This window comes from Sparus aurata, chromosome 14 (genome assembly GCF_900880675.1).
Source record: "Sparus aurata chromosome 14, fSpaAur1.1, whole genome shotgun sequence".
Classification (NCBI taxonomy): domain Eukaryota; kingdom Metazoa; phylum Chordata; class Actinopteri; order Spariformes; family Sparidae; genus Sparus; species Sparus aurata.
In genome coordinates this window covers 14,548,564-14,561,586 of record NC_044200.1, presented here as the reverse complement: position 1 = coordinate 14,561,586, position 13,023 = coordinate 14,548,564, and the positions used below count along the sequence as shown (strand labels likewise).

At 41.5% G+C, this 13,023-nt stretch overlaps 2 protein-coding genes across 3 annotated transcripts; both read left to right on the top strand.

Annotated features, from left to right (window-relative positions):
* Positions 1-232: 232 nt before the first annotated feature.
* Positions 233-2,496, top strand: yeats4 (YEATS domain containing 4). The gene is made up of 7 exons (XM_030439321.1): positions 233-473; positions 669-788; positions 877-943; positions 1,054-1,148; positions 1,255-1,344; positions 1,535-1,622; positions 1,747-2,496. Exons 1-7 carry the CDS (start codon positions 423-425, stop codon positions 1,914-1,916), a joined length of 681 nt encoding a protein of 226 aa, XP_030295181.1. The 5' UTR covers positions 233-422; the 3' UTR covers positions 1,917-2,496.
* A 566-nt stretch (positions 2,497-3,062) lies between these two features.
* On the top strand, positions 3,063-12,602 carry napepld (N-acyl phosphatidylethanolamine phospholipase D). Of its 2 annotated transcripts, none has more exons than XM_030439691.1 (10): positions 3,063-3,299; positions 6,505-6,580; positions 7,511-7,624; positions 7,741-7,881; positions 8,818-9,042; positions 9,405-9,508; positions 9,664-9,829; positions 10,079-10,227; positions 10,407-10,521; positions 11,040-12,602. In XM_030439691.1, the coding sequence occupies exons 1-10, from the start codon at positions 3,163-3,165 to the stop codon at positions 11,169-11,171; spliced, it is 1,359 nt and encodes a 452-aa protein (XP_030295551.1). In that variant the 5' UTR covers positions 3,063-3,162; the 3' UTR covers positions 11,172-12,602. The 2 variants fall into 2 exon arrangements, with proteins under 2 accessions (XP_030295551.1, XP_030295552.1); XM_030439692.1 differs by lacking the exon at positions 3,063-3,299 and adding an exon at positions 4,299-4,670 and having other exon boundaries at positions 11,040-12,590.
* Positions 12,603-13,023: the final 421 nt, after the last annotated feature.

The window sequence follows — 13,023 nt, the reverse complement described above, 5'->3', positions numbered from 1 at the left end:
AAAAGGATTCTGATTGTGATACCAGCAACTACTTTGCAATGCTAAGTAACTGTATGAAAGCTGAAACCGCGAACAGGAAGTTATAATGTTAATGAATATATTTTTATTTAAGTGTATTTTAAATAGTCCCCAAAAGAAAATGAAAAAGTAAATAAATTGAACGTTACTCGTCTGTCAGTATTACCACAAACAGCCGGAACCTTTTAATCCATGTGCCTCACCCCCTCCGTGCTACTTATGACGTTACACTCGCCACTTCCGGCGGTTGTTTAGCTGTCCGTTTGAAATGACATCGCCGGCTATATAACGCTCACTTTAAATGCTTAAATGGCAGGTTTATTAAATGTGGACGCACGCTGTGGATCAAGAGGAGTCCTATAGAGTATCCCACGGGATCGACTTAACTGTCCTGCCACCGTACTATGTTCAAAAAGATGACTGAATTTGGTCCAGATTCCGGGGGGAGAGTAAAGGTAACGCAACGTTACTGTACAATCCGCCGCTATTGTAAAACATGAACCCCTGTTAGCTTATAACTACTTTCTTAATTGAGCAAATGACTGTTAATGACGTCCCACAGCACATTTGTCCTTATGTTGTTATTTTAATCTCGTATTTGGTGTTAAAACAGGATTACATTAATGTTCTATCTGCTGTCTGATCTGCAGGGAGTAACCATTGTGAAGCCGATCGTGTTTGGGAACGTCGCTCGCTACTTTGGGAAAAAGAGAGAAGAAGATGGACACACACATCAGTGGTCCGTCTATGTGAAGCCTTACAGGAACGAGGTCAGCCACCAATCACTGGCAAACTGTAGTGGTCAAGTTATTTTTGTCTTAATGTTATATATATAAATGCATTCCATTGTTCTTCCAGGATATGTCCGCTTATGTGAAGAAGATCCAGTTCAAGCTACATGAGAGCTATGGTAACCCACTGAGAGGTGAGTAAACTTTAAAAGAAAAGTGTGAAAATGTACCAGAAGAAACTGTGATAGATACCTTGTCTGCCTTTTCAGCAGTGTACCTAACTTAATCTTTCTCCCTCTTCCAGTGGTGACAAAGCCTCCGTACGAGATCACAGAAACAGGCTGGGGGGAGTTTGAGATCATCATCAAGATCTTCTTCATCGACCCCAACGAGAGACCTGTAAGAGCTTGATAACGCATGATAATAGCAAGTATTAGTAGGTATGCATTTTGACCTTAACCCTCATTTATGCATGCTCGTGTTGATGTGTGCTTGTGTGTCTTAGGTGACTCTGTACCATCTGTTGAAGCTGTTCCAGTCAGACTCCAGTGCCATTCCTAAGAAGACGGTTGTCTCCGAATTCTACGATGAAATGGTAAGCCTGCTTTCAGGCACGAACGCATATCGCCTCGACACATGTAGAACCTTGTTTTTTCAAACTGCACTCGTTTCAGCTATAAAAAAATTAACACAGATGCCATATCTGTTTGTTTTTTCATAGCTGATATGGGAGGTTTGAATCGGGAGTTGTGTGAGACTCACTGTGTTTTCTACTTAATCTTCAGATCTTCCAGGACCCCACAGCCATGATGCAGCAGCTGCTGACCACATCAAGACAACTCACCCTTGGAGCATACAAGCATGAGACGGAGTGTATGTACTCACACATTAAACATAAAAACACAAGACGCAAGTGTGTTTATAGAAGCTCCTTCTGTAGCATTAGTTTAAATCACTGTCATCGTGCTTATGTGTTTTGTGCATCCTGTGTCTGCAGTCAACGAGCTGGAGCAGAGGACCAAGGAGAAAATGGAAGTAGCGAAGAGGAGAACCAGCCAGGAGATCACAGAGCTGAAAGACAAACTAAAAGCCAGCAGAGAAAACATCAACCACCTGAAGGCAGAGATCCGGAAGCTGGAGGAGGACGGAGACCACAAGGAGCACTGAGAAATGGACAAACACACCCAATGCGGACTGAGATCATTCAGCAGGACTCCGTCTCTATTCTTTTAGTTTCCTTGACTGATTAAAAAAAACAAGACATTGTTGTGACTTATTTTTATTACTCTTTTTTTAGATTTATTTTCTGTTATTGTTAAACATGAACACTTAATACGTCACCTAGAGAAGACTTGAGAATGATTTTCGAAAAATGGAAGAAAATTGAATTCAGAACTTCAGGATTTTTTTGATTGGTTCTCAAAACATGTCATGTTACACTTGTTTTTCTACACACATTGAAAGATCAGCTTATTGTGAGGTATAAAAGACAAAAAAAAACATTTCTTTTCTAGTCTTGTCTATTCATCTTGATGTATTCGTTCCTGTGTTGAAGTAAGGCTTTGCCTTCCACGGTGAACCTGAGCAAGAATCAGTGAAGCATCCTCACAGTGTTCATGCTTACCTGATGTAATAGCTACATTTGTGAGAAAAGTTTTGATAGTGAATATCTGCTCTCTGGTTTTTTGTTTTGTTTTTATACTGATTTCATGGTTTTCTATATAAAGTAAATGTGCTCAGACCATCACTTGATGTGTTTCTTCTGTTGTGAGCATTCAGATTTGATGTGGGCTGATTTCACAAAATGTGATGGAATACAGGTGTTGTACAGCAACCACTGGTAGTAGTATGATGGTAGAGTCACAGGGATTAAATTTACACAACATATTGTGCTGCCTGTAAAAGCATTTGTTTTCATTCTTTGTTCAACATCTTATGATCTGCCAGGTAAGGAGAAAAATAGGTCACACCCTGATCCTTAATGTCCAGTGGAGCAAAGTTTGAGCCGCCTCTCAATCCTTGTCTTGAAAAGGGTTACTTAATCGGATCCACCCTATTACACTGACAGACTATTGTAGTGACATCAGAATTGTTTTTTTCCTGCAAGAATTAATTGAGTCACCATAAACTTGAGCTAAACAATATATATATAAAGAAACATAGGATAAAACATTAAAATAAATCATCTTAATCTAAATGATTTTGTGTTTAAAACGGTTGTTATAATACTGTTACTCATATCCGAAATATGGATTTTAAGATTTCCGAAAGTCCCTGAAGGCATCTGGCAGGAAGTTCAAGCAACTTTTTTCTGAGCGACTTCCCCGCAGAGCTGAACACATGAAACTTCGTGTCCTCTGGCTGCTCTTTACTGAAGCTCACAAGCAAATATGATAGAATACAAACAGCTAGAATGGAGACATTGTTGTGGAGGCCTGTACGGTTGTTGCCAGTGTGTACGTTTAGTAAACACACGAGGAAACAGAGCGCTGTCTGTCTGCTCGGGCTAAAATCCCTCCAGGTGTCTCACACCAGGGGGACGCGTTCAAGGTAAGTCTGCAATGGCATGCTTTAAGTACACAAAAACGATAGTTAGAGTCCTCATGGGACCAATGTTTGTCTGTTTAGAGTTTGTGCAGTTATGTCACACCTTTTCTCACATTTGTCTTAAAAGTATTCAACTTTTTTTTTAAAGAAATGTGAGACAATCAGTATTTCCTCTTTGACATAGTGTTGACATACAAAAAATGATCAAAGCAGTGAGTTTAACAATAATCATAATAAAGTAACTTGGGTATTACATATAATGATTTATTTGAGCATCATTATTCATTTTTAGGTAGATGAGACAACAGTGGTCCTATTCAACACTTCTGCTCTTAATTTAAAGGAGCAATATGTAAGAATTGGCCAGCTGTCAAATTCATACTCAGAACTGATGGCACATGGATGGCATACCACCAAAGTAACTGCTAACTGTAGCTGCCCTTAGCTAGTTGGCTCAGTTAGCCGTGCAGCTAGCGGTTGGGAGTCCTTGGATACCAGGGGTTCAGAAAAAAAGCATTGGGCTGGAATGGGGTGCAGCCTTCTGGTTAGCATTCAAACTTTAGTAGATGTCTCTGCAGCACTATACATGGACATCATAATGTCAAAACAATTATTTATTCACATTCACTTGATTGATATCTCTCGATTTTAGTAAGTTGTTGGACGTTTACGACTGTAATTCTTGCATGTTGCCCCTTTAAACAGATCCAGTTTGAATTTACATGTGTCAAAAGTGATACTAGGACCCCCACATAAAAGTAAGAACCGGAAAATTAGCATCATATTCCCTCTTTAAAAAACAAAAAGTATAAAAGGCTGTAACAGACGCACTGGTCAACTACATGAACTAATAGAAGTAAAACGTAATTAGAAAGAAATTTTATAATTTAATTTAATATAACTGTATCATATTATTTTAGCCTACCCAATATTATTAGTGTATTTTATTGCGTTTTTCGTCATGTACTGTAGTTTTTAATTTCAGCCTGCGGTCATGGCGAGAGTTTGTCGGCGGGTCACGTGGTCCAGGGTTTTTGCACCTACGTCACACACACACGCACACCGAGCTGGTGCCGTCTAATGATCCTCACCGTCCTGCTGCTGCTGCGTTTAAATTCACGTCGTAGACTTCTCAGACGACACCTCTCCACCTCTCCGGCGGCATTTTTCGCCGCTCGTCGGCCTCCAGTCTCTTCTCGCAAGATGCGGCACAGTTGTGCAAACATTATCGGAAACGCTCAGGGAACCGCATAGCTGTTAATGATCATGCTGCCCAGCTCGCATTAACACCGTGTCAGGCTAACGTTAATGCAGCAAACATGTCTGCTTGCTGAGAGAGCAACTGTTGGTGTTCTGTTGAGTTCAAGTTCCCAGGTAAGTTGTGCTAAAAATAGCAACAGCTGCGGTGTTTGTTTTGTTTTTCTTTCTCTTTTTTTTTTGGTTTGTAACGACGCTTGTGATGCTCGACAGTGAGTGTATGCTGGCCTTTCTCCACCCTGTGGTATTTTAATCTGTTTCGTGCTAACCTATCACTACTGTTTCCCTCCTCTATGGGACACCTATGGCCGGGCTATTTCATGTTAAAGATGCTATAAGTTAGCTTAATGGTATCTGGGCAATAGGTTGTTAATACTGTAGCATGTGTTGCTGCTGTCTTTCCTCCCCGCGTCAGTGCCTGTTCACACGTTTTAAACAGGAAATAGTTTGGGACTGAAAGGTGTCATGAGTCTGTCTATGAAATGGTTTGGTAGCAAGCATCTCAGTAGGGGGGCAGGCTAATTCCTGATAATAACAGCAACATCCTCATTAATCTGTTTACTCACTTGAGGGGGGGATTTGCTTTCGGATGCATGTGATTTCCTGTGACATCCTGCTTGTTGTTCCTAGAAATAACTTTGACACAGCCCTGTCTGACTTTATGGTGATTTGATTTAAGTTGACTGCAGAGAGAAAGAGAAACCCTGCACTTGAGGTCGTGTTTGTTTATATCACCACTGGCAGGCTGGCTGGCTACACGGATCTTTGTTTGGTTGTGGTCCACAGAGCTCCATTGTTGTCCCACTGTCTGTGTGCAGTGTGCAGTTTTTTGTTTTTTTTAAAAGTCCATTCATGAGGCTGAGTGCATCATCAGCACGCCATCGCTTTAATGTATGGAGTTCCCCCCAGAGGATCACATTATAGTCTTCGATCAATATGGGACAGAAGATAACAATGAAGGCCATCTCCAAGTGCATTTTTCTCATGAAGTGCATGCCGCAATCATTCATGAGTAGGATGGTAGTTAGTGAGGGTGTGTGCTGCATTGTGATCGCTATAGATAATAACTGGATAAGGAAGGGCTGTGATTAGGCTTGCTTGCTTTGGACTGTGCAGGTGCCACCATCGGTTTATGTGTTGTGTAAATGTAGGTGTTTTAATTCTTTTGCCCCGGAGCAGAAACATGAAAAACTCAAATGTTTTGCGGCTTTTTCTCAGTTCCTTAAGTTCAGGAGGGCTCACACAGAAGAATGTGGTGGGACGGGTCAGATGAAATCAGACTCGACTCACAGTTTGATATTGCACCACCCTGTTTTCGGTGGATACTGTTGAAATGGAAGCCAGAGCAGTTGCATAAGGACGTTTGTGAAGTAGCAGCACAACTTTAAAGGTGCAGCTAAGTTTGCAAACCTAACATATCACACTGTGTCATGGTCCATATTATGTGTATGGCCCTTCTTTAAGCTTGGAATACATTTATTACTTTTCTGTACAGTCGTTTCACAATCACCGTTACACAAGAGTAACAAAAAAAAAAAAGCGCCCTTTGTTCACTTTTGTGTGTTACGCTCACTGGGTATTTTTCGTGTGACAGTCTTTCCTGCCAGCAAGATTTTAAGATATCAAGTCAATTTTAGAAGTGAGACGCAGTGTAAGTCAGTATGGTAAGATCTGCTTTAGGGCTGCAACGTTGCCCGTGATGATGGCACCATTTGAATACAGTGTGAAGCTGATCTCGCTTTGTGCCCGATTGTCGTCATTCTGACTCATATGCAAACTGGTTTAACTGTCAGCTGTTTAATGTGCCCTGTTATCGCCGCAGAAGTGTAATGGTCTGTGAAAGGAGCCGAGTTGTGACCTGAAGAAGAGCAGTTTTAAGGGCCAAACTACTGACTGCTTAACACTTTGTAGTCACGCTTTGTTGCTTAAAAGTGTGTTTTGTATGCGTTAGGTGTGGTGGTGAGCCCATGGAGAAGCCGTCATCTTCAGGCAGAGCAGCGCTGGAGGAGAGCAAAGGCCTGGTAGAGGTAAGCAGCCTACTCATCAACTCAAAACTAGATGTAATCTATAGTTGATTGTAACTTATTTTTGAAACACATCGTTCAGTGAAAGGAAAGGTATGTGTCCAAACTCACTCTGGAGACTTGTGTTTCGTCTGGGGAGAGGTTTCTCTGCAGTCATTAGCTCTCCATATGTGCTCGCAGTGACAGCAGACATTTTGACATGCCATAGCAGGAACTAATAACATTAACAACGGTGCCTCAGCAAGCCATTCCATGGAACCAGCATGCAAAAGTAGCGGTTATTGCTATTCTCCATGGAATACTGTTATCACATTTATTGATAACGCTGTCGTTTTTCCTACCATGACATGCCAAAATGTCTGCTGGTAAAGAGGTTTATTGACACCATCTGCTGTTAAGTTTCCTGGCTCATGATATTACTCAAAAGGGCGCCGTTTCAATGTCACTCATCAAAGTCTGTTTGTGGGTCAAGTTGTGTAAAGCTGTCTGTGGCTTCAGAGCAGGAAATTGCCTCAAGCGAGAAGACAACAGGTTTGAAAATGAGAGAAAGATCTGATCGGAGGGTTTTGAGTGAGAACAAAGTGAGCTTGTCAGGCTTCTGCTGCCCGTTCCTTATCTCTGCTTGAGGCTAGAGGCTCAAAGCCACATTAGCCGCTAAAGAACTGTCTCCAGGCAAGTTGCATTGTGGGTAATGTAGGAATGCATAGAATGAAAAGAAGATATCTTTGTAATGGAAGGGCAGTGTTAAATCAGCGGTGTTCTCTTTTTAATGGGTGATAAATTGATTTCAAACTCATCTTTCACTTTCAGCAACGGCTTCAATCTAATGTCTTAATGATGGTTGGCCGTGTGTGTTAATGGTGCAGATATTCCATCCTGTTTCAAATCCCTTGAAGAACGCTAATTGACTCCATCACTGTGTCTCTACTCCAGGATGTTGGAGTGCTGAGAGGTGCTGAGGGTGGGGAGGCGGATCATCATACACCGAGGAAGAGCAGCTCGTCTCGCTCCTCCCGCAAGAGCTTCCGCCTGGATTATCGGCTGGAGGTAAAAGCCTCACTTCTCATCAGCGTGCCACCTCTGAAGTTCTCTGCCTAACTTCTGTGTTTTAATCTGACCACTTTCTTTATAGGCTAAAATGTATTAATCTGTGTTGATTATAGGAGGATGTGACGAAATCCTGTCAAGACAAACACGGTCGCTGGACCAACCCTTGGCCTACATGGCGGTTCCCTTCCTACACCACCCTGCTCAGGTTCCTGTTGTGGGATAAAAATCACAGCAATATACCAAGTAGCAAAGAGGTGGGTAATAGTAAGACTTAAATGTTACAGTATGCTGTTAATCACAGTTTGGGGATTTTTTTTCCATTTAGTTTATCAGCCAAGAGGGCTTAGCTAAATGGTTAATGTCAGGTTAGTCTGAAATCCATAATCAATTTATGTTTTGACACAGTGGGTGATGAGGAGGACAGCTCCACCCTAACTTCATGTACGCACATTCCTTTAAAAGCTGTTACACAATCAGTTTTGTCGTTGTTGCAGAGCAAACTGTATCACATTTGTTCAAGCTTTATCCTAATAGTCATCGTATTAGAGCTCAAATACAGTATTTGTCTCTAACGCCGGTAGGATCGTTGTCAGTGTGGACTCTACCATCCTACACATTACACTGTATACAGTAGAGCTCCTAGTGGAAACCTTGCTGAGCTCAGTAAGAGCTTAACAGGCTTCAAAAGCTGCTTTCACACAGCAGTAGAATAATGTTTAACCCCTTAACTGCACGGGTTGGACAATGTTTTGCTGTTGTGTCGAACCTTTAACCTGTAGATGGGGTATACTAAAAAGTTTAATGATAGAAAGGCACCCTATGTGAAGTGTAAGTGTATTGTGTGTTAGGATGAAGACCTGTAAACTACAGGCGTAAAAGACGAGGCATTTTTTTTTTCAACAAAATCTCATTTCAGCTTTCTGTCCTTGTGATGTTGCCTTAAAAAAAAGAGAGAGAGAGAGAGAATAAATCCTGCAAGTAGCAATAAAAACATGTTAACTCCTGTGTTCAGTAGCATTTGTAAAGTGGAGCAGGGACTCTGTTATTACGGTTGCAGGGGATTATGGTTCATTTTGTACGATCAGACAAAGTCACAGGACTGAAACATTCTTTCCCTCACAATCAGTATGTGGTTGTGTTCTCACGCTCTCCTCTTTTTTTCTGCTTCATCCTTCTCTCCCTCCCCATAGCTTCTGGACAGCGAGCTCCCAGTGATGGAGCCGTACTTTGTCCAGAGCCCAGATCTCTCTGAATCAGGCCCAGGACTGAGAGTCACCTGGCTGGGCCACGCCACGGTTCTGGTTGAAATGGACGGGCTGAATATTCTGACAGACCCGATTTTCAGCCAGAGGGCGTCGATGTTCCAGTTCCTGGGGCCTAAAAGGTACCGAGGGCCCCCCTGCACTGTGGAACAGGTTTGGTACTTTTTGTTTTTAATAAAGCAGAGACCTCCAGCGCAGTATTTGACCCAGCTCTTGTTTCTTGGCTGCTTCCTTAAAAGATTTTTTGGCTAAATAAACTCCTCTCATTGTTTCATACTGTTTCCCTTTGTTTAAATTTGGCGGACCCTGCCACCTTTTTGGCTTCAAACAGTGTTCTGGGATCTTATTTTCCTCAAAGAACAGCTTGCTTATTATTTATTCAGTTATGGAAAAAATTTCTATATCTGAGTTTGAATTTCTTCTCCAAATTTACATGGCTCATTTGATTTGGCTGAATTGTTTCACATAGCCCCTTTTTAATATATCGGTTTCATTTTATACCCTCTTGCCAACAGCTGCCAAGGATTGATGCTGTTGTCATCAGTCATTCTCATTATGACCATCTGGATGCTGGATCAGTGGCCGGCCTTAACCAACGCTTTGGAGGGGAGCTACGCTGGTACGTGTGGATTATCTGTAGTCAAAAATAATGTTTATTGATCCACAGTCTTAATTGATGTATAACCATAGTTCATGTGCACTATTAGAACACGCCAGAATCTGGAAAAAGTCACATTCCTTAATGTTAATTAAGTCCAGATGTGTGTTTCACAGGTTCGTGCCTCTGGGTTTGATGGATTGGCTGACGAAGATGGGCTGCGAGAACGTGATGGAGCTGGACTGGTGGGAGGAGAACTGTGTGCCGGGTCATGATGACATTACATTTGTCTGCACGCCCGCTCAGCACTGGAGCAAACGCACCGCGATGGACGATAACAAGGTTAGAAAACATCACAATAATAATTAGAAATGACTGATTAGATTAAACCCTTTTCTACCTATTAATAGCATAAAATACATAAACACGAAAGGTCAAGTTCATCATTTAAATACAACAGCTGAACATTCAGTGTCTGTCATTTTTTCATTATTCAAGTAGTAAAGAAACTTTTTCATATCGTTTTTATTTTGAGTTGGAAGCATATTCATTGCATAATAACTATTGCTCATCTCTCTCTCTCTCTCTCAGTCTTTGTGGGGCAGCTGGTGTGTTTTGGGTCCGGACCACCGTTTCTTCTTCGCTGGTGACACCGGCTACTGCTCTTCCTTCCAGGAGATCGGCCGACGCTATGGACCGTTTGACCTCGCAGCAATCCCCATCGGAGCTTACCACCCCAGGTTCTGTACATAGCACACACAGTCAGTGTCCACTGTATTAGGTACACCTGCACAACTTCATCCAGTTCAAGTCTTCTATCACAGAGTTGTTATACTGGACATCATATTGAGGTGTTTCTCATATTGTGCCATTGTTACAAATTCAACCATGTAATTATACTGGAATACTTGTTTTTCAGGGATATGATGCAGGGGCAACATGTCGACCCAGAAGAGGCTGTTCAGATTCACCAAGACCTCCAAGCCAAACAGTCTGTAGCCATTCACTGGGGAACCTTTGCTCTCGCCTATGAGGTAGATTTATACAAATCCAGTTAGTTAGATGTGTACTAATTAAAGCTTTGTATGTAGTCTAAATAAAATTCAGACATTTTATGAGATCTGCTTATGAGAAGAACACATCAAACTGGATTTATGATACTTAATAATATTTATAGTCATGCATGACAGCTCATGAGGTTTATAAAGTACGATAAGTGGTGGACGTAATGTATTTTTCAGCATCCATGATGCTTAATGCACTGTGTGTTACTGCTGCCAGAAAATGACATAAAAGCCAGAGTGCCACAGAGGTTAGAAGTGGTCCGACACTCTATTATGTTCTGGTAACACGACATAACAAAGGTGTCATTGTTTGAGTGTTTCTGCAGTTAACACAGTTTTGAGCAGCCTCTGGCTCACTGCCACAGTTAAAAAGTTTGGACACAACCTGACAAACTGAGCTAAAATGAACCTGTCTGAAGACCGAAGTATGATGACGCTGAAGGAAAGTCTTTAATTCTCACTTTTTCTCTTGTCTCTCCTCCATCCAGTACTACCTGGAGCCACCTGCTCGGCTCAGAGAGGCCCTGGAACAGAAAGGACTGAAGCCAGAATCCTTCTTCACCTTAGATCACGGGGAGTCTCGCCTTGTCGCTTCACAGCAGGGAGACGTCTTTGACTGATCCTCTCTGGAGCGTTTTGTGGCTGATGAAGACTTGTGTCTGTAACAAAACGCTGAACATATTAATTTGTCATGTATAGATGGACTTCAGTGATTTAAGTTTGAAGTGCATTTGCATATGCAGACTAAGAACAGTCACATGTTCCACAATACTGTTTACATACTGAATGTTCGCCCTGCCATCATCACAATGGTCTTTACTACCTACAGGAGCTGCGACTCCTTGATAAAAAAAAAAAATCTGGTTAGATGTGTGTAATTCTTGTAGGCTGAAAACCTGCTCATCTCAAGGCTCATGAGGAACTAGGTATTTGATGTCCACACAGATGTCAGCTCTTACTACCAGTGTTGGTACAGTGTGTAGTTTAAGTCACACATAAGATTTTCAAAATAAGAAAAAGAGCACAAGTAGCAGTTTTCCTCAAGTTTTCTGCAGTTTAATTTAGTTGCCATGAATTTTGTTGCACATCAATGTCAAATGATTTTTTGTGTGGTCACTACTACTATGCCCCGAGGAGAGAACATTTCTGGTAGTTAAAGTGTTCAGACAAGGCTTTTTCCTCCAGTCTTGGATGAGAACAAAAACAACATTTGCACGCTTATGTCATCAGTTGCCATATAACTCCTCGTCAGGAGACGAACGTGTGACCAGAAGACTTAGTCAGACCTAATCAACATCAGTAAATCTGAAGTGGTAGTTGCTGTTCATGAATGGAGATACTAATGTTGTAGGTAACTATGTGGTTTTGAACCACAAACCTTCAGTATGAAGCTGGACCTGAGACTGCAGTGTGACGTAGCTGTATGTTGACACATAGCTGGACTTCCTGTGAGCTGTAACATGGAAAAAAGAAAACGAGCTGTTAAGAGTTATTTAGTGTAGGATCTTTAAAGATTGGTGCTAGCAAAAGGTTTTTCTGAATGTACTCTGGCCAACCCAAAACACAAATGTTAGAAGAAATCTATTTTTGTTGCCTGTGATATTAATCCCACTGTATGCTAATAGAAGGTGCAGCTGAATGGATGTGAGACGCAGGTAGAAGCTGAGCTGGGTTCGGCTTCATGCTCTGCAAACGTTGTGCTTTGTTCTTGCTTCATCTGCTTTTGATGCTCTGAAACCACAGCGCCAAGTCATCTCTCGCTCTCTCTCTTTGCTTATCAGTGCGATCATCGACACTTAGGAACTCGAGTGAACAGACGCGTTTGCCTCTGAACACAGCAGTAGAATCATTTTAGTACGTAACTGTTCAAGTGATTTGACTTGATTTTTTGTAACGCTGGATCTTGAAAGCCAGAATGTACAAGCAGTTAACAGCACAATGTTGAGTTAACTCAGTACCCAGGTCATAGAAACAAGGCCAAACAGTGCTAACTGTGATTTACACTTGATCAATGTCACTAAATTACCCATTAAATATAACCTACATTGCAAGTGTGTTTGTTTCTTGACATCAGCAGCAAGTTATTTGTTGTCTATTTACCAAAAATGTCTAATGGAAATCCTACAAACCTACTTAAACATTCTTTAAATATACTTTTGCTTACTCTAATTTGTCCTGTAAATACTGGTAAGTATAAAAAACTGTTCAAAACCTCTTTAGTACCACTGTGGTGAACATTACATTGACTTTAAAGCAACAACTATGAAGCAACTATGTGTCCTCTAGTTTGTCACGTTGGCGCCCCCCAGTGGTTGTACAAAAAAAGAAAGACACTGCAGTTTGATTCTGTCAGCAACAGTTAAGTGGGGATTTGACAACAATGAAAATGAGGCACAAAGAGTTATAATGGCCTGAGTGAGTAAACAGTGGTGCTAGTTAAATACAGTGAATACTGCCAAATTGTACACTGCA

Coding starts and splice junctions, on each gene's coding strand:
- napepld (XM_030439691.1), top strand. CDS start 3,163: ATGGAGACATTGTTGTGGAGGCCTGTACGGTTGTTGCCAGTGTGTACG. Junction 7,625..7,740: donor GCCTGGATTATCGGCTGGAG/GTAAAAGCCTCA, acceptor TGTTGATTATAG/GAGGATGTGACGAAATCCTG. Junction 10,228..10,406: donor ATCGGAGCTTACCACCCCAG/GTTCTGTACATA, acceptor CTTGTTTTTCAG/GGATATGATGCAGGGGCAAC.
- yeats4 (XM_030439321.1), top strand. CDS start 423: ATGTTCAAAAAGATGACTGAATTTGGTCCAGATTCCGGGGGGAGAGTA. Junction 474..668: donor ATTCCGGGGGGAGAGTAAAG/GTAACGCAACGT, acceptor TCTGATCTGCAG/GGAGTAACCATTGTGAAGCC. Junction 1,623..1,746: donor ATACAAGCATGAGACGGAGT/GTATGTACTCAC, acceptor CTGTGTCTGCAG/TCAACGAGCTGGAGCAGAGG.